General features: G+C 43.1%; 1 protein-coding gene across 2 annotated transcripts in view; it reads left to right on the top strand.

Moving 5' to 3' along the window:
* Nucleotides 1–24,402, top strand: part of CLASP1 (cytoplasmic linker associated protein 1) — a 171,377-nt gene extending 146,975 nt beyond the window's left edge. The window contains exons 30-36 of one of the 2 annotated variants that reach the window (XM_066323060.1): nucleotides 2,228–2,378; nucleotides 3,019–3,265; nucleotides 4,033–4,223; nucleotides 5,881–6,009; nucleotides 16,087–16,293; nucleotides 18,452–18,568; nucleotides 20,299–24,402. In XM_066323060.1, the coding sequence (XP_066179157.1) occupies nucleotides 2,228–2,378; nucleotides 3,019–3,265; nucleotides 4,033–4,223; nucleotides 5,881–6,009; nucleotides 16,087–16,293; nucleotides 18,452–18,568; nucleotides 20,299–20,385 (1,129 nt within the window). In that variant the 3' untranslated portion in view covers nucleotides 20,386–24,402. Of the gene's footprint in view, nucleotides 1–2,227; nucleotides 2,379–3,018; nucleotides 3,266–4,029; nucleotides 4,224–5,880; nucleotides 6,010–16,086; nucleotides 16,294–18,451; nucleotides 18,569–20,298 lie in introns of both variants that reach the window. The other variant, XM_066323059.1, reaches the window with a different exon arrangement.
* Nucleotides 24,403–26,675: the final 2,273 nt, after the last annotated feature.

The raw sequence follows: 26,675 nt of genomic DNA, 5'->3' as shown, positions 1-26,675 counted from the left end.
TTTTCTGCATGGGTCCTAATTTTTTTCCCTTTTGTGCCCTTTTTTTTTTTTTTAACCTGAAAGGTGAGTGTAGTTCCATTTTACTTTTATTCCCTCCATTGTGTTGTCTGTGAAGTATTCCAGCACACGTACTGTCAGTAGAGACGTGTTCACATTGTAAAATTTTCATTCATGTAGAGCACAGCCATAATGTGACCTCCTACACAGGCTTACTCCTGACATACGAAATCACTGGATTCTTTACATTTTTATTAAAATGTGGGTTTGAGCTTTGACAAGTGCATCAGATTGATGGCTCTGGGAAGTTGCCATTGTCCTTTAGCACTGAAGAGTCTGTATTCTGATTGTTCTTTGCTAACAGTGTGGGGCAAAATTCATCCCTGAGGAAAGAAGTGATGATTTAAGCAGATTTAGTGTCAGTTTTATATTTGTGATGATTTCTTGGTTTTTCTGCCATGGATTTAATTGTATGACCTTTGGTAAGTCATGTCATCTCTTGGTGTGAGTATACAGGTACAGTCACATGTGTACCTTTTCAAATGGTGATTTCATTGCCCACTTAAACGTTGCAAGAAAAACCCTTTAAGATGTATGAATTAAACATGCTTGAGTTCAAAACATATATTTTTGAGATTGTATGAAACCAAGATTTTCCTATTCCTGACTGGTACTTCTAAAGAACCTAAGGACTGCCTTGCCTTCTGTCTGGAAAGCCATCACAGTGCATTACTGTTGTTCAGCTGTCTGAAAAACCTTAAATACTTTGACTTCTGTATGGTTTATGAACAGCTTTTGTTTCCTGATCTTGGCCTGTTAAGTGATTTCTCATTCTCCCTGGCCTGCCAGACACTCTTTGGGGGAGTTGTTCTTTGGTTTCTTTGCCAAAGTATATGGTGTTGATGCTTGTGTGAGTGTAGTGCGAACACGTTGCTTGGGAGCCAGGGATTATGGCTATTTTCAGGGTGTTAATCCCAAAGGAATTGGGCAGCCAATCTTATCCTCTGTCTAAAGTTCCCAAGTTTCTTCCAGAAAAAACCCTGTGGTTCTAGATATTTAATAGATATTGAATATCTTACTTTTGGTTCCACTGAAAACAACAGTTGTATACCCAAAATTCAGAAGGGATTTTCTTATTTGTTTGTTTGGGTTTTCCCCCCACCCACCTCATAGGGAATCTTTCTTTTATGGAAAAGGAACACAACTCAATTCAGCCATCTGCCTCCAAGCCCATCCTGTCATTCTTCCCAAATTGTTATGAAATAGTAATTCACCACTGTAGGGAGCCACTTCTTTTCATTTATTGACAAACAACTTGATGTAAATGTCTGATTCAGTCTATTTGCTTCTGGCTCTACTGAGGTCTAAGATTTTGCCAGAAATTGTTCTCTCTTGCTGGATCTATTAATTTAGTGACTGTCATGCAAACTCAACTTCTCCTAGATAGAGCAAAGCCCTGCCAATAATGCTTTTTTATTTTCTTGAAGGTTGTAGGAACTTCTTTTTGCCAGATCTAGTAATATCATCTCCTCTTGCATGCAAGGCATTTTATCATAGGACTGAATTTTGGATAGCTCCTCAAGGAATCCCAAAACTTTTGAGGATTTATGTTGCTGAGAAATTTCTGAGGAACAGATAGACTGCAAGAAAGTGTCAGATTTGAGTGAGAGAATTCCCAAAGCTAGGCCAAATACTGAAATGCTTTTTTTATCAAGGCGCTGTGCAAGTGTGTTAGGTTTTATTGCTTTATAAATTAAAATGGGTTGTGGTAGACTAAGGTTAATGTCAAGTTACATTTTCCTTTCCATTTAAATCTGTCATAGTTTCATATATTATTAAACTTAAATTTCACTGATTTCATTTCCACCAGCTGTCACAACCCTTTGAGTTCTCATAGTGATTGATATTTTCCTTCTTAAATTACACCACTGCCACACTGGGGATAGGGTTTTTGGTTTACAGAAAGTAGCTCTTATGGCTCTTACACACTTATTGAGTGTAAGAAACAGTGGATCTGTTTTCCCTTCATTTACAGCAATGTGTTCTCCTTGTTTTAGCCCCATTTGAGGGGAAACTCAGACCTGAACTCTGCTTTGATTCCATCCATGTTGTGTTACAAGTCACTGTTAGAAAGGTTACTCCAAACCGTCTGTCTCCAGCTTGTTTTTGTTAACAGTCAGAAGCGGATTCCAATTTCATTTGTAACATTTCATATACGTTTGGTCTTTAGTATGCTGGATTATGACACGGAGAACCTAAACTCTGATGAAATCTACAGCTCTCTTCGTGGAGTCACAGAAGCAATTGAGAAATTTAGTTTCCGTAGTCAAGAGGACCTGAATGAGCCAATCAAACGTGATGGAAAGAAAGACTGTGACATTGTAAGTATTCCATTGATTATTGCCCTCAGATAGAAGTTTTAAAGTCATTGTGATCGAACCTCTCTGTGGATTGCTAGTGTAGAAAATCCAACTATTCCTGCTGTATTCTTACAGGCATCTTCTGCTTATTGGTTGTTAACTTCTTGTACCTTAATTATGGGATTTCATTGACTGTTTCCCTTGGCTCCCTTTGAACTCTGGCCTCCTGTGAAATGTGCTCATTGGGGCTTCTGTGTAATTCCATGAAGAATGGAAGCAGTGCTAGTGTTCCTCAGGCTCAGCATGGCTCAGTGAAGGCTTTTGCCATGGAATATGTGTAGTCAGGTCTGTAATGGGAAATGTTAGTTCTTATAATGCATGGATGGTCTCCCTCACAGGCTTAGGACCTGTGATCACTTCAAGTATTCAGCTTATATGGTATCTTACGTTGCAAGAGTGGTTACAGAAACTGTGATCATGAGATATTTTTGAGCAGATGTAGTTGTGTGAAAGAAAGAGGTAGTAATCAAAGTTTTACTGAAGTATTATAAATAATACATGTAAATAATTCTGTGGCTTTTCGTATTGGTGGGTGAACTCCAAAAATGCTACAGTTTGCATAGAATTTCAAACATACCTTTTTTTTCTCTGATTCCCCCAGGTGTCTCGAGATGGTGGCCTTGCTCTCCCTAGTGGTGATGTCCGTGGAAGTAGTGACATTGTGGAAGGCGGGAGGATGGCTCTGGATAACAAAACCTCCCTCCTGAACACTCAGCCTCCCCGCGCCTTTTCAGGGCCCCGTGCTCGGGAGTACAACCCCTATCCTTACACTGACACCATTAACACCTATGACAAGACTGCCCTGAAGGAAGCAGTGTTCGATGACGACATGGATCAGCTTCGGGATGGTTCGTATCAGCTCACCTTGTGACACTGCAGGCAGAGAGCTGCCTTTCCTGGTGCATTTGTGTATGGGTAGTGCCTCAGATACGTGCCTGCCTGTGCATGTGTTGTGTATTAGCTTGCATCTGAGGCTTGGTATGAAATATCCTTTGTTCTCATGTCCCAGCAGAACCTCGTCCATGGCTATTGAGAAAAAAATGTTACACTGTGATTTCGATTCTTGTTTGCGTGAGGTTTCCTGCAAGCTACTCCGTTAAGCATCCACATCCATCTGTAGGGACACTGCTTTGGGACCTTCCCCTCTTCATGGCTGAGATGCCTCACTCAACAGCTTGTTGTTATTGAGTGTTTGACTTCATTTAATTGCAGCTACACATCATCTTTATTCTTTTGCAGTACACTGATGAGTCACTGTATTTTAATCTAAAGGTCATACATGTGACCACTGGTTTTGGGTGTGTATGTCTGGGAAAAACCACGGCAGTTCTCATCTTGTAGAAGTAATTGTTGGAACTGGAAGAAATCCAATTGTTGTCTCTTCCTGGTTCGTTAGAACCCATGTGCAGATGCATGAGCCATGCTGTGAACTCAGGTTAAATTATGGGCTAGTCAGATTCTGTTGCCTGCTTGACTGAGGCTGCCTGGAATTGATGCATTTTTTGGGAGCCCCTTGGTACATACATGAACCTTACTCTGTAGAGGGTGAGCGGTCTTGGCATCTTTGATCTTTTCCCCATTTCTCCAAATGATTTGCTGCCATTTGTCCTAGAAGTTCCCATTGACCATTCGGATTTGGTGGCTGACCTTCTGAAAGAGCTCTCCAACCACAACGAGCGTGTGGAGGAGCGGAAAGGAGCTCTCCTGGAATTGCTAAAGATCACAAGGGAAGATAATCTTGGAGTTTGGGAGGAACATTTCAAAACCATTCTGCTCTTGCTGCTGGAAACGCTTGGAGACAAAGATGTGAGATGTAGATTTTGTCTTAACTCTCCTGTACATTGCTTTATCTTGGGTAAAAATTCCTGCACACCAGTTTAAATGAAACCTGCCACTCATCAGTGATACTGCAGTGCTCATTTTTTCTTTTGAAGGTTGACAACTCTACTTTAGTTTTCACTCTGTTCAGTGATGAGTTTTAAGTTATCTCCAAAATGCTCCAGTTTTTCCTCCTCCCTCCAGTGTTACTAATAAATAGCTAATAAATTACTAGAATCAGAAAAGAAGTTCTAGTCTAGTAAAAAACTGTCATGACTTCAGTTACTCTCTTCAGAGTTAGGATGAAGTTACAGACTCTTAGGTATAATATAGCTAGGAGTTTATTCCCAGCAAGGAGAATAAAAGCATTCTAGAATAAATTAAATTTTTTCCTCTGTGTGGTATAAAGACCCAGGGTATTAGACCTTATGGGATGGGTCTCTGTCTCTTGTAAAAATGTTGCCAAGAACAAGCTGCTTTTATAGGAGATCTTGTTTTGAAATGTTAAAAAAACTGTGTTATCACAGCTTTATGTTTGGTAGTTGATTACAGTGGTAACTTACAGGTAGGCTTTTTTTCTATCTGGGGATATTTGTTCAGCTTGCAGCATAATGATATTTGTAAAGGCTCAACACCCCACTGCACCTTCACATCAGAGCCACACTCCATCTGAACAACATCTACAGTATTGAGGTGTCAGAGCACTCACAGTTCTTTTTTTTTTTGTTTCATCTGATTCAAAAATCTATTGTATTTCTTACACTCCTTGTCAAATATATCTCATGCTCTCAGAAATGTTAATTCTGAAGCAGAGTAGGTGGGTGGCATTTTCTCAGTCATTGTTCATAGTTTAAGGATTCATGGACTGCTCTAGTTCTATGTGTTTAATGATAGCACCGTCGCGCAAGTATCAGGAGGTCTGGCAACTTTGTCTTAAGTACATGTGAGTTTTGCAGATGAATAGCAAAGCACATATTTTAAAGGCAGAGGATGAAATAAAGTATGCATTCCTCTCCTGAAATAATGAAATCTATTTGGAGTGGCCACAGGTCAAAAATTTAATGTAAGTTATGAAATTGAAACAGGTGTTATAAATCTCTTCATGATCTTTTGATATGGAAGATGAAGAGATAGTCAGTGTTGACTACAGTAACTTCAGTCCTTGCAAGTAATTTCCATAGGAGTTATAGGAGGAGTCAATTTTACTGCTTTAGTACATGAGAAACAGCTTTGTGGCATGGATGGAGCCCAGTTTGATATCTGCCAAGCTGAGCAAAAGAGGAAAGGCAAAACATACATGATTTGCCCTTCTTTGTAGATTCGTGTAATGCAGATGTTCTCCTATGAGTGCAGATTTGTACTTCATTGCCAAAAGAATATGGAATTTAGAAAAGTAGTCATTCTGATTCTCATGTATGTGAGAACAGTCATTTTTATGTGGTTTTTTGTACCAAGAGCAAGCAAGGAGCCCAATTCGAAGTTTTATTACGTTGATCCCACTGCTCACTCCACTGGAGCTGGTGGCATAGGGAGCTATGTGAATTTCTGATGAGCCATGAGAATTCACTTCAAACTATGATTTTGAGAAGCAACTTTTTCTAATCTTTTCCTGATCTTTTACTAATGTCTGTTTTTCTTGACACAGCATTCGATCAGAGCCCTGGCGCTGCGAGTCCTGAGGGAGATCCTGCGGAACCAGCCAGCGAGGTTTAAGAATTACGCAGAGTTGACTATCATGAAAACACTGGAAGCACATAAGGATTCCCACAAGGAGGTGAGTGAGCCTCTCAGCTACTGGGAAAGCAATATGGACCTGCTGAAGAGATGTAGGACCTGTGGGCCTTAACAGGCAAACATGTTGAGCCATCTTGACAGTGGAGCAAATAGTATTAAGTCTCCCAAGTATGAAGAGATAAGATTTTTACAAGCTGGAACAGTGAGGGAAAAAGTGGAGACTGTCAGAGCTGTTTATGTGGACTTGGAGCTGTCTGGAGTGGTATGCCACTGTTTGTTAATTTCCCTGCTCGTTCTGGGAGAGGTTGAGACACGGTGGGAAAAATGTGCATGTTTAATTACTTTTTAGAGCATGCTGGGGGCACCGTGCTGCCTCTGTGTGTACAGGTAAGAATACAAAATGTACTGGAGAACACAAAGGCCATGTTCAAGCAGAATTGTGTGTGAAAACTGAATGGTGAAATTAGGCCATGCCGGAAAATTGAGAACTGGTGAGTAACAGGAGAAATTGGACAAATGCTGCAGTGGCAGAGGACGAAGCAAAGAGAAGGGTGAATTGCATTTTCCTGCTTGTCAGAGAACTCATACACAAAACTGAAACTATTCTGAAGTAATGCAAGAATAAAGGGACATGATAATATTTTAAGTAGATCAATTCAAATTACAATTAAAGTTTTTTGTAGATTGATTTCCAGGTTGGAAAGTGCTACCAGAATTTTCTTATCAGTTTGTGATGATGTTGTTACCAAAATCCTCGGTTTGAAATCTAAAGCATTTATTCTTCTCAATAACAGGATTATTCTAAATCAGCAGTTTTAGGCGTCTCTGAACATATTTGGCCTTGAAAAGTTTATTGAAATAGACCAGACTGCTCCAGAGCATTGGGTGACTGACACAAGGTTATTTTAACTGTGGGTAGCAGAAACTGTTCTGTTTGAAAATCAAAACAGCAAAACAAAAAACACTCTCAGGGAAAGGAAATAACAGTCTGGATTTCTCTAAAATGCAAAGTAGAAAATATTTAATGTTTTAGTGAATGAGGGCCGCCCTACTCTGCCTGCCCTCCTCTCCTTGATTTAGAGCCTTTGCACCCCTGTCATTTTCAGTTCAGAGTAGTAAGAAGCAGTTGTAAATTGATTTTCTGATAAAGCAGTCAGACAAAACATTATGTTCTGAAGGAGTGCCTTTTATTGGCAAGTTTTCCTGCTTGCATGCTTCTCAGCTCACCTTCACTCAGTGCCCTTCGTGTTTTTTGGCTGAGACTCCTCCAGAGCTAATGTTTCTAGCAGGGCCTTTCCAGATTGTCGCTAGCACTGTTTTTAATGCCCCTCAGAATTCACTGTCCTTGTAGGACTGATGGGTTTTACAGAAATCAAGAGCAATATTGAATACACCATGCTTTATACCTCTGTCTCCTTGCGATGTGGAAAAGTTCTTTAGGATTTGCATGAGAGGCCTCCCAGGGAAAAGCAGAGAAAGATTAGCTCAAACCAGGAATGAGAGGTGGGAGTTCTGGCACTTACTTATAGAATAATTGAGCTGGACTGTGCTCAGCAAGTAGCTGCTGTGCTGCACATTGTGTGGCTTTGATTGCCACGGTTTTACACAGCATCTTCATAATGAGACACCAGGTGCAGCAGTGGGACCTTTGGGTGACAGCTGTCACAGCAGGACACTGCAGGTATATTCCTGTTTTGCCATCAGCACGTGCACAGCTGTATTAAGTGGGGGCACTGGTTCTGGATTTTTCATTCTGTGTATGAGTATTTTCTGATTCCTGTGTAAATTAGGCTCTCAGAGCCATGATGCAGCACGGGAAAGTCTGTCAGTAGTTCAAGCATATCTGCCTTCCTGAAGTTAAGAAAGGTACCTGCATTTGAGTGTCCACATGAGCTAGGCTAAATATATACCTGGGAATACCCTCAAAGTAGTTTTACCTGTAGTTGGGACTTGCTGATTCTGTTAAGTCTGTGAAAAATTAACTGAGAGATCATTTGGGCATGGCTCAGCTGGTCAAACTCATAGCCTAGAGCCAGAAGGTCACAAATTCCCTTCCCGTGGTGACCCTCCAGCTCACTCCCACTGCTGACACTGCAGCCCTGCTCTCTCCAGGAGGGGAGGAGGAGCTGCCCTTTGACTGGGTCCCACCGGGCAGGAGATTAAATGAGGATTCACCAGTTTGTGAGTGAAGGGCACTTTCAAAGGATTGCTGAAGAGGAAAAGGAAGTTCTGAGCAGTCTGTTCCACAGCTTTCTTTCTCACTACATCAGAGCAGTATTAAAGGGAGTGGTGCACTGTCCTTAAAATACCTAAAATCAAATCCTCCTCTAGACTGTCAGAACTATTTTTAAAAAAGCTGGTATATAATTTAGTTGGAAAAGGGTTAATCTTTGTGTCAGTGATGTCCTGATAAGATGTCACTCCAGTTTGTTATGTTCCTGGGCTGCTTCTGCCTTGTAGCAGAAGACAGAAGTGATCCTTGGTTATGATTTGATAATTTGGTGTCCAGCAGGCTGTATAAGTTAGGAGAAAATGTCTGTTTTGAGCAAGCTGTATATATTCAGTCTTTCTTACCTGAATTTCACCTTCACATAGGGGGGAAATTAGCAAAGGGACTGCTAATTGCTCCCAGCTACTGCTCACATTTTCAATTCTATGTGACCCACAGAAACTCAATCTAAAGTGACCAAGGAAAGAGAATTTGAAGAGAACTGTTAAGGGGTACTCTATCCAAGAAGTCACAGTAAGAGGCAGTTCTTTGGAAATCAGGAAGGTTTGTTTGCCTATGCAAATTCCCATGTTGCTGTTGTTCAGAATGGCCAGGAGATATAAAAGGACAAAAACAACATATTCAGCAACCAGCAAATATCATCCCCTCTCCACCTGAGTACTGATATCTAGTTAAAGTTTCTTTTTTATTTTAAACAAGAAAAGGTCTATGATTTTATTCAAGATTACATAGTTGGAAGTATCAAAGCAGTGGTAGCATAGTTAGATATTTTGGGTTGCCTGGATAATTTGCTGTTTTTCTGAGTGCAAGCAGGCAGTTGGGTCTCTGCCATGGCTAAAAATCTGCCTTCTGTTGCTGAAAGCAAGGTCTGGGATCAGCAGAGCAGCACAGCTGAGAGCACCACATTTCCCCCCAGGGATATGGGAGAGGAAAAGTTGGTACATGGAGTTGGAGCTGAGTCACACCTTGTTGTGAGTGCAAATGCAGGAGATTGGCAAAGCACAGACCTCAATAGCAGGTCGAAATTAATGTAACCCTAGGCTACAGACTAGATGGCTCTGGGTTGAGATTCATGTTTAGTTTGTATTTTTTAACTTTGACCTGTTTTTATACTGTTTGTAGCACAACAGTCTGTTCGATGCTGTTGATTTAATGGGGTGATGTGAAGAGTCAAGCCTGCTTCAGTCATAACTGGAAACATGTAGGGAGGTTGACATGTAAATGCCTTTCACTTACTTTTAGAGCATTAGAACGTTATTGAAGTTGTGGATGATATTAAATCTTGTTGATTTTTATCAGTCTTTGTTTGGAGTTATTTGGAAGAGAACTATCTTTCTGTCGCCAATTAGTTAATATTAACTCATTTGTTCCAGTGTAGTTACTCACCCATAACTAAGGAGAGATGCTGCTTGCTGACCCAGTACCACTGATATGACATGCCAGCAAAATGAGGATAATTTCTTATTATTGAGTATTTTAAAACAGAAGTAGTTTAATATCTTGGAAACCAGCAGAAGAAAAATAGCTTAGCTAATTCCCTGCTTCTGTCTCTGGCTCAATACCTATAGACTTAACTGATGTGTATTTTCTGTGTATAAGAAAAGGATCCTGTGCTGTATCTTAGATATCTAATTTTTGTATGTTATGATACAGAAGGTCCATAAATATAATTGGGATGCTTTTTGTACATTATTGTATGTTCTTTGTTGTAACCCTCTAAAAGAGGGAGAAAAAGAAGAAATCAGTTATCTATTACCTGTAGGTGATTTTTATTATCTTGGCGAGGTGCTTTTAGATTGGCCTCTGACATTTATACATTGTAACTATCCTCTGATGATGGTATGGTCTGTGTAGTTTTCTGCAAAAAGAAAAGCAGTAAATGATCATAGTCTTGAAGATTAATTGTTACCTAGCCCATGCTGAAGCTACCAAGTGCTGCAACTGGACAGTCACTGATGTTTCATAATATATATTTATGTGTATTTTCTTTTTCCCAACACATTTCAGATGTTTAGTGCCCCGGAGAAGCAGTCTAATCTACTTCATCTCTGAATCCTTATAAAAATCACACTGCTTTTTCATCTGCTTAGCACTCCCCATTGCTGAGTCCACTTCCTCCTTTGAAACCAAGTCCATAATTGTTCCTGTCTGGATCAGACTGTAAAGCCTTCAGGGATGGGAGTTTGCCTGACTAGGTACTGGTAAACCTCCATCCCCTCCAGCTTAGATTATACAGAGTTTAAGTAATCACCTCTAGATGGCAAAAATTGGCTCAAAAGCACAGCCACGTGCCTCGTAAGCCTGAAAACAAAACCTTGTTCTTCTGCTTAATAAACTTCTCTGGTGCTCTGCCTGTTTCACAATGGTGTACAAACTTTCAGGGGTTTTGCTTGCACTGCCTCATCCTCTACCACCTTATGCAGAGACACTGTAACTAGCAGTCAGGGCGAAGTACTCCAGCTTAAGCTTCTATGGGAAGCTCTCATCCAGGTGCCTCAGATGCTGCTTTGCTGAGATCCCTGCAGGTTACACTGATGCCCTGGGTAGCCTGTGTATCTGGAATGTTCTGCCTTAGGGGAGTCAGGACATTTTTCTTTCCTTATTTGCCAGTACTTTGTGTCTCCTTAAAGCAGAAATGAAACTATGAAAACTCCTAAGCTGGTTGCTGCAGCCGTCAGGCAGCATGCAACATGTTAATGCATGGAGTGTGTGTAATAGCTGAGCAGAAGAAATTGGGTGGAAGAAATGGAGTCTGAGTTCTGGCTGTCTTAAGTGAACAGGATCCTGTGGCTGCAGTGAGCTCTGAACCAGGTAAACCAGTGGGAATTGTCATCCAAAGTTTGTCCAGCAATTTTTGTAGAACTTTGATGATTCCAGTGTGCTTTTCTATTAAAAAGCAAGGATCTGTCACAGTCACAGTCTCGATCACACTAATACTGCACGTCAGCATATCCCCTCACACTGTAATTGGGAAACAATTCCCATGCATATTCCTGGGACTGCCTGACCTGTTACTTTGAAGTTTACTCCTTGGTAGCATTAAGGAAGACATTGCTAGAGGTGAACAGCTTTCTGTGTGCTACACCTTGTTGGCTTTGTGCATGAATATGGCTCCTTCCCTAAAGCAAACTGGGTGGAAGTATAAAAACTTCTCTTTCCTGAGACTCACTAGAAAGGTCTTAATGCATCACAGATGTCTTTCAAGGAACCCACCAGCACACAGAGCTTATGTTATGCCAGCAAAAGTCAGACTGAATCTAGTCTCCAGTGTGTAGAGCATAAGTTAAGACTTTAGAAAGGAGAAAAACCTGCTGCTTTAAGGCTGAGTTATCTCTTAGATCTGCATTCCAGGGCTACCTGCCCTGTGTTGAATGATGTCAAACTATCCAGTTCAAGCCATGGTTTGCTCTTAAGCTTTTACTGGGAGGTAAAATCATGTTTGTGACATACCTTACACACAGCTTAATGTCTGTGCTTTTAAAGAGCTGCAGGCTCTCTGTAGCACATGTTGCTTCATAGCCACCCTTTTGAACCTGCTGCTTCCAGATGCTGTCATCATTTGGTGTCTTTTCTACTTTTCTTTTGTATATCTGAGATTGCTAAGAATAATTACATTTGTTCAGAGAAAAACCTTGCTTCCCTTGATACCCTACCTGACTGATGAGCAAGAAGCAAGCATACAGTGATGCTTCCCTGTGGATATTCTTCCCCCTTCCAGCTGTCTTAAAGCCTTTCCATGTGAGTGGTTCTGCCTGCCTCCCTGTGTGTGTTGGCTTTTTTTTATTTTTCCCTTTGGTTAACTTGTCTAACTTCTAATCCTCTTGTGACAGCAAGCTTCCCAGTCTGAGCACGTAGCAAACAGCACCCTTTCATTTTCATGGGCTTAAAGGATAGATTACACAGACACTTCTTATTCTGGTGTCACTGCTAGTACGAGCCTTTCCTGCCACTTCCTGATGTGTATCTGCTGATCTTGCCTTCAAAGCTGGGAGGAGGACCTGTTCCTTGATCCTGTTTATTAATTTCTCCCACTCTTTTAAGGTTGTTTCACTCTGCTGGTCAGGTTAAACCCCTGGTTAAAAGATGCTTGATTTTTTGATATTGTAAGGTATGTACAATTTGCAAGGCACAAGCGTTGTGCCTCCTGGCAAGATGTCTTTGCTAAACTATTACAATTGCATGTTCTTGTTGCCAAATGACCTGGTATGTTGTATCATTTGATAATGCATTTCCCTCTGTTTGGAAATGCTGCTGATTTCTCTGGCAGTGCCAGGTGAGTGGGACTCTGAGCCAGTTGGGTAAATACTGAGAGCCCCTTGTGAGATGCAGAGTCTGTCTGGGTGGCTGAATGTTTTGTTTTTGCCAAAGCCAGGAGGAACAACAGGGCTAGTACTTGCATTTCAAAATGGTGGCAATTTGGCTTCCTGTGCCAGCAGGTATGGATTTTTCCCTTTGGCTCCCTGGTATTGCCCTACCCCTTCCTATGCCCTGTCACCTGCCAGTGCTTCCCCAGGGAGCCAGGAGCTGGTTGCCTGCAGAGGCTCTCATCCAAATAAGCATGTTAGCACATGCTGGAATCCTGTTGATGCCAGTGAGACTTGAGCATGTTATTAAAGTTAATCACACACACAGGGGGTTTGCTGAAGTGTGGCTGAGATGCAGGCATTGTCCTCTGGATGTGCTCGTGGGAGGCTTGGAAGTCTCCCTGGTGTTGGCACATTTACAAGCTCCTATCATGCTGGACATGTGTCCTCCTGTGTTCAGGGGGAAGGCACTGCAGGGAGAAGAGATTTGAAATAGCCAGCCACTACCTAAATGTAGCCACATCTGTGCTAGAACTGGGAACCAGTGCTGAAAGCAGGACTGTCCAGGACATAAATAATTTCTGTGCCTTCACAACTTTCCTTGCTCGCTTTTTGATGGGCAGAATATGTGTGACCTTTGTTGCTGTTGAACCCTCGCTTATTTTGTGAAAAATTATCACTGTATTTTAATGCTCCTTGTGCATGGAATTGGCTAATAGGCTTTTTGTCTCATGCACTTGTTTCATACCTTCAACTTCATAGGCATAGTAAACTGTTTGCAAACAGGATATGGAGCTGAAACCCAGATAGAATATTCATTAAATTTTTTGCCTACTCTTTTTTTTGTTTGTTTTGTTTTGTTTTTTGTTTTGTTTATGGTAATATGTTTGAGATCCGAGTCTAGCTATAGGTTTATACTAAAATATTGTTGCTTTTTCATCAAAGATACCAAGAGGATATAAGGTTTAACTTTTTTTTTACAATTTTCTTTTAGTGTATGTGATATATGTGCAAGCTTTTCTTTCTGAGAGTGTCTGAAAATGTTTCCCAACAGTGTTTGAAGAACAAAATCCCAAGTGGCCTGTGTTCAGATAGTAATATTTGGGGATTTTTAGCTGGTGGTTTGCTAGTGAATAGTTAAACTGATGGTAAAATATCACGGCCCTTTGTAAGTTTTGTAAGTTCATGCTTTCCATCATTTGTGGAAAGCAGACATCAGAAGCTGCAGTACCAGGAAGTGGATTCCTTACAGACCTTCTGGGAGCTCCTGACTTAATCCTCTCCAGCAATTCCACTCTGTGCTGTCAAAGCCTGGCATTAGGTTTCCCTTGAGTACTTGGGTGTTTCTCTTCTTTCCCAACAAAATCACACAGTGCTGGCTCCTAAGCTAGTACTAACTTACATGGGAAAATATTAACTTCCATGCTTCTCATGTGTGAAATTGAAGAAAAATTAGCAAAGAAATAAATGGAAGAGGGGAAACTTGCTGTAAGTGGTAAAGCAAGCATTCTGTTCTGCATGGCTACTCCTTCACAGATCTTTAAGGAAGAATTTTTTTAAAATATTGACCACATTGTGGATTTCCATTCATTTTGAAATATGTTTTAATGTTATAATTAAATGCGGAGAAAGGCCTGAAGTAAATGGAGCACTTGGGCAGCTTTAGTTCTGTAAATAGGCCACTGGTACATAAGCAGTCCAAAATCTGAGGTTGCTTCACCATCCTGCCCATATCTTGCCTGCGTGCAATATTTGTGCTGTGTGAAGTGTCTGAGATCACATTCACTGTGGGATCTGCCTTAGAGAATGCTAAAAGCCAAGTGGATGAGTTCTGCTGTTTCCTGGGAATACAAGTGTCTTGTGCCATTCCTGTTTCAGGAAGGTAGCTGTCAGCATGAGTGAAAGATAAATGTTAGCAGCATGGCTATGATGCTGTGACTGGCTGAAGCAGGCTGTCTGAGTGGAGATGATCCCGTCTGGTTTGTGTTTTTTAGTACATGGACTAAGATAAGCTTCCAACTACTCCTTGTTTCATACATTATCCACAGTAGTTGCTTAAAAATAGTGAAAACTCACCTTCTTTTGAGACTTTGGTAGAGCTACATCTGTCCATAGGTTGCCTTATTCAAATAGAAATTCCTGATTTTGATGCCATCATAGTATGTGGCAGAGAACGAGGTGAATTCAGCAGCCATGGCTTCAGTCTAAGTGACAGGAGACCTGTGGTTTGATTTATTTGCTGTTTTGCAGATTGCCTGAGACAGATTTCCTAGTGTTGGATTCAAAGTATTGACTTCAGACAACTCTGGGTAGTTCAGTTTAGGAGAAGGTAGAGAACTGGTGCTGGGCACCTGAGCCTCCCACACAGCCAGGAAAGAGAGGTGCTTTAGTGTTCCTGAGCTCAGTTAGGGACTGCCTGGGACTAGCTGCAAGATCCTAAGCATGCAGATTTGTAAATGCTTCTTTCTTCTTAAAGTTGAGGTGTTGGATTTAAGTCTACCCATGGGAACATCTCTGTCCACTCAGGATTTACCTGGCCTTTAAAGTAAGCCCTGAGAAGATGAGAGAAGATGGGGAAAAACATCCTCCATCTTTTGTGTAGTAACAAGAACATGAAGAGCAAAGAGTGTGTTATTTGTGGCCAGGAAGAGTGCAGCCAAGAGAAAGCTTCGTTTTGTTGCCTGGCAATTAGCACAGACACTTGAAAAAAAGAAAACCTGCCTTCCCATCCTGTTCTTTTTTATCCAATTACTGCAGAATGTAAAATTAATAAATTCTCTTGGGAAGAGAGACCAGATTTGGGTCTTTCTTCTTTGAACTAGCTGTCCTACCTCCTGGGGAAGAGTGAAAGTTATGAATCTGCTTTCTCTCATGGTAGAGTTGAATTTAGCATCGTCCTTGCTTTGTGTGACTGCTTTACAGTATGGGCTTGTTGCAAAGGGTGAGTGCTGCTGCTGTTTCCACTTGTTCTTCCTCCCATTTTGTATGGTGATCCAAGTGCTGCCTTGATGGGTTAGATGTCCTGTGAGCAGAGGTGCCTGTCAGGGACTCCCTAAAGCCTGTTTGTGTCTGTGACCTGGATTTGACTGCAGCATAGTTGAGCTGGGCAGGGGCAGCACACAGCTGCCCTGGTGTCTCAGCACGGGCACGGGGCTCTCAGCGCTGAGGTGTGCACTGAAAGCTGCGGCAGGGCCATTGCTGGTAATGGTTAACGAGATACATTTTGTCTAAGTGGGAGCTGGTGGGTTTGGGTTCTTTGCCAGTGACTGGAGAGATGTCATCCTCCTGGGATGGGAGTGCCTGTGTGTCTTGGGTGACAGATCATTTTTTTAAACTAGCCACAACTCTGACACAGTTAACTACATTAGGCAGGAAGGACTTCTTGCCACGGGCTGTAACAAAGATGTCCCTGGAGACAGAGGATATGAATTGTCAGAGTCATTGCCCCTTGACAGAGCCTCCTGCAGATCTGTTAATGAACATCCCCAAGCATTTCCTGGCAGTCATTCCTCGCACACACCAGCGGTGTTGGCTGTCAAGTGTGACCTCATTAACATAGGGGTTTGCTCTACTTTCATTTCAGGTCGTCAGAGCTGCTGAAGAAGCTGCTTCCACCCTGGCGAGTTCCATCCACCCTGAGCAGTGCATCAAGGTGCTTTGCCCCATCATTCAGACTGCAGATTATCCAATTAACTTAGCTGCCATCAAAATGCAAACGAAAGTCATCGAGAGGATTTCCAAGGAATCTTTGCATCAACTCCTACCCGATATCATTCCTGGGTTGTTACAGGTACAGAATGCCATGTCACTGCTCCTGAGCACAAGCCACCATTAATTTGTGAGATCTGTGCCCTAAGGGAGAATGAGGGATCCTCTGGGGCCAGATTTTGGTAAATTAAACCATTTAATTTCTGATAAAATAAATTTTTTTGATCCTTTTTTTTGAAGGAAAGGAAAACTCAGATTCTTATGTGTATGTTCCACAACTGGATGCCTTTTTCTGACTCCTAAATAAGCCAGTAGCAGCCATGTAATAAATCTGAGGATAGGAGTTAGCCACATTTAATAATGTCTCTGTACATCTAGTAGTCCCCTTTAATTTCGCTTTAATTCTGCTGAATTGTTCCATGCTTTGATGGTATTTCGCAGTTGAATTTGAATCCAGAAGGCAGGTTGCTCCTTTCCTTTTTTCTCTATAAATTAGGGCCAAACTACTTGATGACTTCATTCAGCCTTTTTCATAACCGTCTCTGGCTGGGTGAGGAGCTGTGTTTTTACCAGTGCTAAGGCTTGGTTGTACACTGTGGATTTACCTTTGAGCACGGGCTGTAGCAGTGTTGTCTTTTGGTCCCCTGCACAAGGAGCTGGCGGTGCTGCGATGGGGCTGCAAAAGAAGGAAATAGGTGAAGTAGCAGTGAAACAGGAGAGAAAATGTGTATGTTTACTGAGGGGAGATTGTGACAGGAACAGATCAGTCAGAGTGAAAGGAGGAGATGTGTTTGGGTGGGTAAGACTTCCATGGAGAACTGGGATAAAGAGGCCTCATTGTGAGCATAAAATGTTGGAAGGACAAGAGCAAAGTCAGAAATTCCCCTTACGCATCCTAGCATTCATCCCAACTTTGTAGTGTCAGCTCTTGTAATTCTTAAATCTCAGCTTCTGGGAATTGGACAATTCTGTATTGATCTAAACTTTTGTTGTAAAATGGTTTTAGCCATCATTGTTGGAGACAACAATCTGAACAGCGAAGCTTTGATGCATTGGAACTCTGAGAGCCGCATGCCTTCAAAAAGGCAGTTTTATTTGTCTTCTTTAATTACTTCCATGTCTTTAAATGGTTCTTCTTTCAGAGCCTAGTTTGCCTGAGATATTTCCTTACCTTAGAAACTCAGTGACTGAAGGAATTTACTCCTTACATTTGGGAAGTATTTTGGGATCCTGGCTGAAGGACTGTGTGTGGAGGGAATCACCTTTGTGCTTGTTTTACCATGCTGAGGTCCTGGCAGAGGGGTGAAGAGGCGAGGAGTGTCAGCAGCAGTGTGAGCACAAGTGTGCAGCTGAACAGCCTGGAGCAGGCTTTCCATGAACAGATGGGGCATGGAAGAGCAGGGCTTGGCAGAGGAGAGTTGTGGTGCTTGCCCTGGTCCTGGATGAGGAGGCTCAGCCTTTTCTCCACCTTGATGCTCAATAGCTTGGTGTTTCTCTGGGCTCACTGAGGTCTGCTTTCCTAGCTCAGTGCTTTGTGGGATTGCAGACTGTCATTTCGGGCTTTACTTCAGCCCTGCAGCTGGAACAGCCTCAGCTCTGCTGCATCCCTCCTCTGGCTTTCCTGGCAGAGGTAACCCTGCATCCGGAGGAGCCAGCATTCCACAGGCTGAAGTGTGTCTGTCTTTCTCATGGGATGGAATGGCTGCTGAGTGATGCATCTCTGCCTCAGTTTGGACTGGTGTCCATAGCTGCTGAGTGACCTGGTGGCTAGTTTGAGCTCTGCCCAAGCTGCCAGAGATCAGCACATGTACAGGGGTCTTTCAGCATGTTCTTTCCTGTGGTATTTCCTACTTGATAGGTAAGCTGCCCTCCAAAGAGTCCTGACTGTTCAGGATAGTTCATGGTCATCTGAACTGGACACAGAAGCGTGTGTATTTGATAGAGTCCTGAGCTCATTTTAGAAAACCGTGTGTTGTTACCTGATGCTATAAATAACTGGATATTAATAACTTACAACATGACAGTAATAAGTTATTTTTATAAAGGAACAGATAGGGTGATTGCATTCTCCTGCTCTTTGGAGTATTCAAGTTGCAAACTGTTATGTTAAGTGGAGGTTTTTTTAATTGATCTTTTAGGTCAACCACATTAACAAAATGTACATCAGCTCTGTAGTTTATTGCTCAGGAAGGGTGTTGGGGAGTGCTGTTTGTCTTCTGACCTTTTTCTCTCATTTCCAGGGTTATGATAACACGGAGAGCAGTGTCCGAAAAGCCAGTGTATTTTGCCTAGTGGCTATTTATTCAGTAATTGGAGAAGAACTGAAACCTCATCTCGCACAACTCACAGGAAGCAAGGTACAGGAGCAATGTGTGTCTGGTGTTTTGGGTAGTGCAAGCCATTCTGCCGGCTATAACAGCAGCAAGACCAGTGGCTTCACTGTAGCTCTGGGTCAAGTTCCCTATTAAATCCTGTCTTGCCCTGACAAATGCCACTGGAGCAGCACCACACTTGATCAGCAGTGTGAGCATTTGTAATCCCACTTGGAAAAATTTAATGGTGTTCAGAGATACATTTTGTGATACATTTGATCTTGTGTTACTGCAGCTGCCTCTGAGCAGGTCCTTCTCCAGCCACATTTGCCTTGCTCCTTTGGCATTACATCCAGAGGTGATTGTGCAGTGAGCTGGATCAGCTGGCTGCTCTAGCTGGAAACCAGATCTGCAATACAAATTAAATAGCTTTCAGTCTGCTCTGTGGCCACACAGGCATCCTTGTGCAGAGAGTGATGGGAATGCATGGGGATGGTGGGAGAGCAGGTCCTCTCAGCAGCAAGTTGTGATTAGGGCTGGTAGAAATGCAGGTAAAGCTTCACTCTTAATAGGAGGGCACATGTGTCCCTTTCCTTCTGGGACAACAGCTCAAATGACCCTTCAAAGGACTTTATACCGTGAAGTCAGACTAGCTGCAAAACTCAAATCCTGACCTGATGCTGCAAGTGAAATGAAGCTCTTAATTCAGCTCCATCATTCAGACAAGAATTTTATGTTGATGTTTGGTTGCTTTTCAGAGCTGCTCAACAAGCCACCACAGCTTTTATTCCTGCTGTTTCAAGTCTTCATATCCAAGATTTCTGTGCAATTTTAAGATGAATTCTGAGGTTTTTGTTTCTGAAACAAATCTGTGCATGTGAATAGCTACTTAGTTCAGAGTGCTTCATTCTGTCGTTTTGAAGCCATAATTTCTTTCATGGGTAAGGAAGTGTGGTATAGGCCAAAATAGTCTGAGACTAAAGACACTTGGATTTTATTTCTGTCTTGTCACTAAACAAATTAAAATTGTGCTTCCAAATTCCTCTGCAAAGGAACACCTACATGTGCTGAGGTTTACCTCTTTATATTTGGGATGTTAGGAAATGCCCCTATAAAATGTTGTAGAGGCTTTATTTTCCCAGTATCCTCAGTGCCACACACATACTCCACCACATCACTTACTAGAAACATGTAAGTAATTCTTCTGGGTTTATGCAGACTGCCTGCCTGTTTAAAGTTAAATATAAACATGAGTCATTACAGGATCTGGAGTTAAGGTGGCAAGGAGGTAAAAGAAAACAAATCCATGCAAGGGAAGTATTTAGTCATAACAACTGCAGGTGCACTAGATATACCTTGTTAGTCAAGATAAAGTGTCATTGAAAAAGAACATTTTATAAAACAGGGAAAGTTCAGGGTGATTCCTGGGAGGGAGACCCATGGCTCTTGGATCACCAGTGTGCCTGCAGCCCTACAGACATCTGTGGGAATTCTGCTTTCTCTGACCTGGCTGTAGGATTGAGGTCTGTGAACTGATGGCCAATGAAGTGAAATGCAAAAGGCTTTCCTAAATCCCATTAAGTCTGTCTAACTTCAGTGGACTGGGCATAGCCTCTTGTCTCTGTTCTGAAAGGTGGTCAGTTTTCTTGCTTTTCCTCCAGAGTGCCCAGTGTCAGCTCACCCCAAAATGAGCTCACCACAGAATGTGAGTTTTTACATTGGCAGTCAGCTGTTTTTTTCTGGCATCTTCTCTGATGTTTCTTTCTTTCTTTCAGATGAAGCTACTAAACTTGTATATAAAGAGGGCACAGACCACCAACAGCAACAGCAGCTCCTCTTCAGATGTTTCAACGCACAGTTAATGGAGATCTGTGGACATATGTGTAGACTTAGAAGCAATCAACGGTGCCTCTCAGAGACCTTTCTGCTACTCTTCACTGGCGCGCTCCATCAGCTTAAGGAGGCCATGCAGATATTTATTGCAATCAGTATTTTAGTCCCTTAAAAGCTTTTCTGTAGAATCTTACTGGTATTGAATGTAAAGGGAAGCAAGGTCTGTGTCGCAGTCTTGATTAAAAGTGAACATCAGAAAGCCATACTTAAACATATTTGTATAGCCTGCTGAAATCTCAGAAATATGTTTAGGTTAGCATTCTAACACTGAGTCCAAGAACCTGGACACATGTAAAAGTCAAGCAAATCTTGTTGGTTTAGTTCATACCCAGTTTTGGTTTCTGTGTGCTAGTTACCTGCTCCCTCCCCCCACCCATTCTGGCTGGGTCCTTCTCTTCTTTCAAGTCTTGTGTTCCTGTTTTGTACTCCCTGTTGCAGCTTGCCTAACTTACAGGGCTCTCCATGGGGAGATCTTTGCAGGTGTGGCTGTGATTCCAGCCTCAGATGCTTTAGTACTGAGAGATACCAAGTGAGTAATGAAAATGTAGGTTCTTTTTAAACATCTGAGTTTTGTACATAGTTCTGACAGACCCCAGATGGGCTGATCTCTCTGTAACTGCTCTCCAGCCAGCTGTGCTGTGCATAACAGCTGGGCTCTTGCTCTTTTCATTGACTTTGTAAATACTTCCCCCCCTCTCAACCCATTTGGCTCTTTCATATGTTCAAAAGACTCTCCAGGTTACCTTTTACTCCCCAAAGGGATCCCAAGACGCAGTTCTGGGACCGATGTCTGCAAATAGGATAGTGGAGTTAGGTGGGTGGGATTGAGTTAGGCTCTGAGTGTGTCACTGGGTGGGCAGTGGGAGCTGGCAGAGCTGTACTTCAGAGCTAGCTGTTTTCCTTGAAATCTGTAGCATCAAAGGGCTGATCTGCTGCTCTGACTGACCCATTAATGCTGGCTGGCTTTGTCCCCACGACTCCTTTGCACTTCGGGCAAAATGTTCATCCCAGAGGACAGAAAGGGTATCTGAATCTGAACAGAACTACCACATGGAAGCACCTCTGAGCCAGCTGGGACAGTGCTGGTTGCCTGCCACAGCCCCTCCTGTTCCTGAAGACCCTGCAGTGCTGTTAACTGCCTTTAGAAGCCTCCTTTGTGGCTATTTCCACGCACAGGCTTGGTGAGTGCTCTGTGTTTCAGAAGAGTGGGGGTCCCTCACTGGGCACTGCTGGCAGCAGGGTGCTCTGGGTGAGGGTATAGCAGAGAAGGTCCTTTTGCAGCCCAATGACAATGACACAGACCAGGTCAGAGGCAAACCAGCAGCAATCAAATACTCCAGAGCACTGCCCTTCCCTGAACAGAGACCCCTCTGTTTGCAAAGGGGGAGCTCTCCCTGCCTCTGCCTGTAACCAGGGAAGGCAGCAGGTTGCTAATTAACACGCTGTGTTTGCCCCTGGGCTGGATCCTGGCTGATGGAGATGCCCACCCCAAACCTGCCATGGATCACAGCTGGGGTGTTGCCCCCAGTGACGCAAGAGAATGGTGAACCTGCATCTTATGGCTGCTGCTGGGGTGATGGATGTGTGTTCCCTGGCTGCTCTCAGTGCCCCTGGAGTCTCTCCAGATTCCTCCATCTCCCCTTCAGGGAGCTGAAAGGACGCCTTGGCTGCATACTGAAAACATGAGACTCCATTACTGTAGCAGGGGAAGGTAAATTCCCTTTCATCAATTATCCCTGTGTGTTTCAGCCCCATCCCTAAGGAGCTAAGCTGGGAGCTGACACCTGGTGCCGGCTTTTCTCCCAGTCCTCATCTCAGGAGGGATTTGGGCTAGTGGGGGACTATGTGGCACTGGGCTGCAAAGCTTGTTGGTCCCTTTCCCTGCTCCCCTGAAAGCAGGGGAGGTTGGGTACCCTGCTCCTGGTACCTACGTGTGCAGGCTTTTTCTGGCTGCAGAGCTAGTTCCCTCATCTTTCCCAACCCAATAATGCTGTGGCAGGAGAAACCATGTGCTTTCCTGGGGTGTGAGATTCCCCCAGGGTCTTCCCACAGGCTCAGAAAAGCCATCCTCACTTGAAAGGGGGATTGGCTGCTCCATGGTTCGTGTCTGCCTTTCCGTGGACCATTTCTTCTCCACATCTTTCTGACTGCGTTTTAGAATGCTCTTTTAAATTTTTTTGAATGCTTCAAATTTGATTTTAATATGAATTTATTTTTCCTTTTGAGGAAATACTCAGTTGACTTGTTGGCAGCAGTTACGCTGTCCTGTTTGAATTTTTAGTAGCGAGCTAGAGTTTTTTTGGGGTGTTGTTTTTTTTGTTTTTAATTTCTGCTCATAACTGCTTAGTATTTATGCCTTTCTTTCTCCCCATCTCAGCTCAGCATCTTCTGTTCCAATTCTGGCATTCAGAAGGTCAGCATAGCTGACCAGGTGGTGTTAGTCCCTCCCAGCTGTGATGGAGCTTGGTCTATCATCATTTGCTGTTTGTTGGTTTTGATTTTCTTTTTTCTTTCCATTGAATGGCGCACTGTAGCAAGTCTCCAGGAATTTAATTCCTTCTCAAATGATTTTATACGTTTTGTAAAATCCTGTTGGTATGCACTGAGAGTGAACGCACTGTACCGTCCTTGACACCTCAGTCGGGGTCAAAGCTGGTCCTTGAGAAGGCGCCTGCGGCCAGCGCTTCCCAAGGCCACTGGCACACTCGGGGCTGCAAAGGGTAGAATCAGGCCTTACTTCCTCAATCAGATTCAGTTCTGTTTGTCAACAGATGCTCATTAATGTGCTACTTAATTTCATTGTGTGAGTCGAGGACTGTCCATCCTTTGAGTACTCTAGGATGTGTTCTGCCTGTACACAGTAGGAGCATTCTGCTTAGGTATTTATAAATCATCGAGGATAATGTACATAGTAGGCTTGTTTAGTATGTTGAACATGACCCAGTTTTTGTGTTTCTTTTGAAGTACTCAAAGGGCTAGCTCTGAATGTCACCTCTCTGATCTCCACTTTTGACTTCAACAAGCTGTACAATCTTCTTGTTTTCTCTTCAGCAAGCATAAAGGTCTCTCTGGCTACAAATCACAGTGTCCACACACGCTTGCAGAGGAAGGTCTGCGTGCTTGCAGTGCCTCACTGCTCCGGTGAAGCTTGTGTTCACCTTCTCCTGGCAGTAGCCACCTACTGCAGCTGCCTTTTTTTTTCTTGCTGCCCATTATGCAGGGCTTCAATTTTTCGTACCTTAAAAAAAAAAAGGAAAAAAAAAAAAAAGAAAAAGAATTGTATTTTCTTTGCCCACCATGCTTTAAAAATCTGAATGGGAGAAAACTCTCAGCAGACAGCAGCTCTTGGCTGCAAGGTTGCTGAAATCTCAGATGTGGATGTTTTTTCTGCCATTGGCTGCACCAGTGCTCCGTGGGCATGGGCAAATCCCGGCTCCATCTGCCCCACAGGTCTACGTACTGTAGTTCTCATGTAGTTCAGAAATACCGAGGCATGTGGCTTTCTTAAGGTACACTATGTGTGCTTGCCTGGATTACAATACAATACAAGACTGTCTTTTTAATTGCTTATTACTAGCTTACCAATAACCTGTATAAGTAACGTAACTTGCATCTTTGTCATCAAAACCTTTTCTCCCCACCCCTTTATTTATCAAGCATAATATTACATATTAAGGGACAGAAAAATAGACCTTTGTAGTACACAGCAGGACGTTGCTAACAATGTTTTAAATGGGAAGTAAAAAACGCTCTGAAAAATGCCAGCCATGAGAAATGACTTTGTTGGCACCGTGTTCATGCGCATGTATTTTTTTCTATTTTTTCCGCTTTTGTCATGTTACATCCATATCTGTATTTATATCTTATTTGTTTCACTTTTGAGTGTATCATGGCAATTGTACAGATGTTTTTTGTTAACATTTACGTGATAGAATTTGCTAAAAAAAAAAATTAAAATAAAACCTTTTGAGTTTGCCCTAGAATAAGTGGAAGTTGGGTTTCTTCTTGGGGGATAAACATCGAAGAAATTCACTGTCCAACACAGCTCCTTACTCCAACCTGTGCTTGTAAATGATTTGGTCTTATTTGACACGATTGTGTTTGAAAGCTGATGGTGGTGCAAAGTGAAAATCTAACTCAAGGAGGAAGGGCATCAAAGATACCTGTATTCTGAGGCTTTGGGGAGAATTACAGATGTTTTAAAATACATGGCTGTAGAAATTTGGGTGATGAAGCATTTGGGGAAGTAAAGGAGTGCTGCAAACTGTACAGGCCAGGTTCCAAATCACAAAGAACTTGAATTGTCTGGGCAACCTGAGCTCTCAAGCACTTGTGCGTTTTCCTGTGGGAATAATACCTCATCACAATTTAAAAACCTGTAGTGAAGCTGTGCTCTACACTGAGGTATGATTTTTACCTTGATGGTCAAGGCAAAAGCTCCTCAAATACTTTGTGCTGGGAGCAAGGAAGCCAGGAGTGCACAAGAGGCTCAGATTTTGTAGGGGAGGCTTTTGGTGTGAATATTCATAGAAGAATATATGGAGAGTGTCACAGAACATGGACACCAGCACTGACACTCCTCGCTGTCACCAAGCCCTGCCCTGTGTCAGCCCAGGGACCCTCCTGGACTGAGATTCAGAGGCTGGGAGCAAGGGGCAGTGATGGCACTCCCTGCTGCAGATCTTGCCCCTGTGGTGACAGGGTCTTTTTTGACTCTGCTGTGTGTCACAACAGTAGGAGGGAAGGTCCATCCTGCCCAGTGACCCTGGCGTCTTCCCAGAGCACTTTCCGTGTGGTTATGCAGGGAGAAAATTGGAGGGGCTGAATCCCAGCTAGAACTTAATCTGGCTACTGCTGTAAAAGACAATAAGCAATTAACAGCCAGAGGGAGAATCCCCATCCTTTATTGGATGCACAGGAAACATCAGTGACAAAGGATGAGGGAAAGGCTGAGGTACTTAACGCATGAAGCAGATGCTCCTGAGTGCCATCACAAGGTGTGTACAGGACAGTGAGGGGACCAGACCCAGCCAACACGGGTTGTGAAAGGCAGGTCGTGTTTGACTGACCTGATCTTCTGTGGCAAGGAGACCCACAGAGTGGATGAGAGGAGTGGTGTGCATGTTTTCTACCTGAACCTGAGTAAAGCCTTTGACACCATTTCCCACAGCACTTCCTGGGCTGCTCATGGCTTGGACAGGTGTACTCCTTGCTGGGTTAAAACTGGATGGCCAGGCCTGGAGAATTATGATGAATGGAGTCAAATCCAATTGGCAGCTGGTCACCAGTGTTCCTCAGTATTGGGGGGCAGTTCTGTTTCATGTCTTTATCAATGATCTGGATGAAGAGATCAAATGCACCCTCAGTCAGTTTACACAGTGCCAAGTTGGGCGGGAGTGTTGCTGCTGGATGCCAGGAAGGCTCTGCACATGGATGTGGACAGGCTGGATCGATGGTCTGGGGACAGTTGTATGAGGATCAGTAAGGTGAAGTGTCAAATCCTGCCCTTGGATCACAAAACTGCCGGCAGTGCCACAGGCTGGGGCAAGGTGGCTGGAAAGGTGCCCAGCAGAAAAGAGCCCCGGGGTGCTGGCTGACAGGGACTAAACATGAGCCAGCTGTGCCCAGGTGGCCAAGGAGGCCAGTGACAGCAGTATTGTGGCCAGCAGGACCAGGGCAGGGATTGTCCCTCTGTACTGGGCACTGCCCAGGCTGCACCTCAAATGCTGTGGTTTGGGCCCCTCCCAACAGGAAGGACATTGAGGTGCTGGACCGTGTCCAAAGAAGGGAAATAGGGCTGTGGAAGGGTGTGGAGCATGAATACTACAAGGAGTGGCTGAGGAAGCTGTGGGTGCTTACTTTGGAGAAAAAGGCTCAGGGAGAGACCTTATAGCTCTCTACAACCAGCTGAAAGAGACTGTAGTGAGGTGTTCTCCCAAGTAACAAATGATAGGAAAAGGGCCTCAGGTTTCACCAGAGAAGGTTTAGATTAGATATTAGGGGAAAAAAATAATGGAAAGTGTTGTCAGGCATTGGAACAGGCTGTCCAGGGAAGTGGCTGAGTCACCATCTATGGAGGTATTTAAAAGATGTAGATATGTCACTTATGGACATGGTTTCATGGTGGACTTGACAGTGCTGGCTAACAGCTGGGCTTGGTGACATTAGGGGTATTTTCCAACCTAAATGATTCTATGGATTTTCATGTGTTCTTTGGGATGAAACAGCATTGACAGAAAAGAGTTCGTTTCTTGGACCA

Source organism: Sylvia atricapilla, chromosome 7 (assembly GCF_009819655.1).
Source record: "Sylvia atricapilla isolate bSylAtr1 chromosome 7, bSylAtr1.pri, whole genome shotgun sequence".
NCBI classification, from domain to species: domain Eukaryota; kingdom Metazoa; phylum Chordata; class Aves; order Passeriformes; family Sylviidae; genus Sylvia; species Sylvia atricapilla.
Note: the sequence above shows the minus strand (reverse complement) of the source record. Positions and strands in the feature narration are given on the sequence as shown.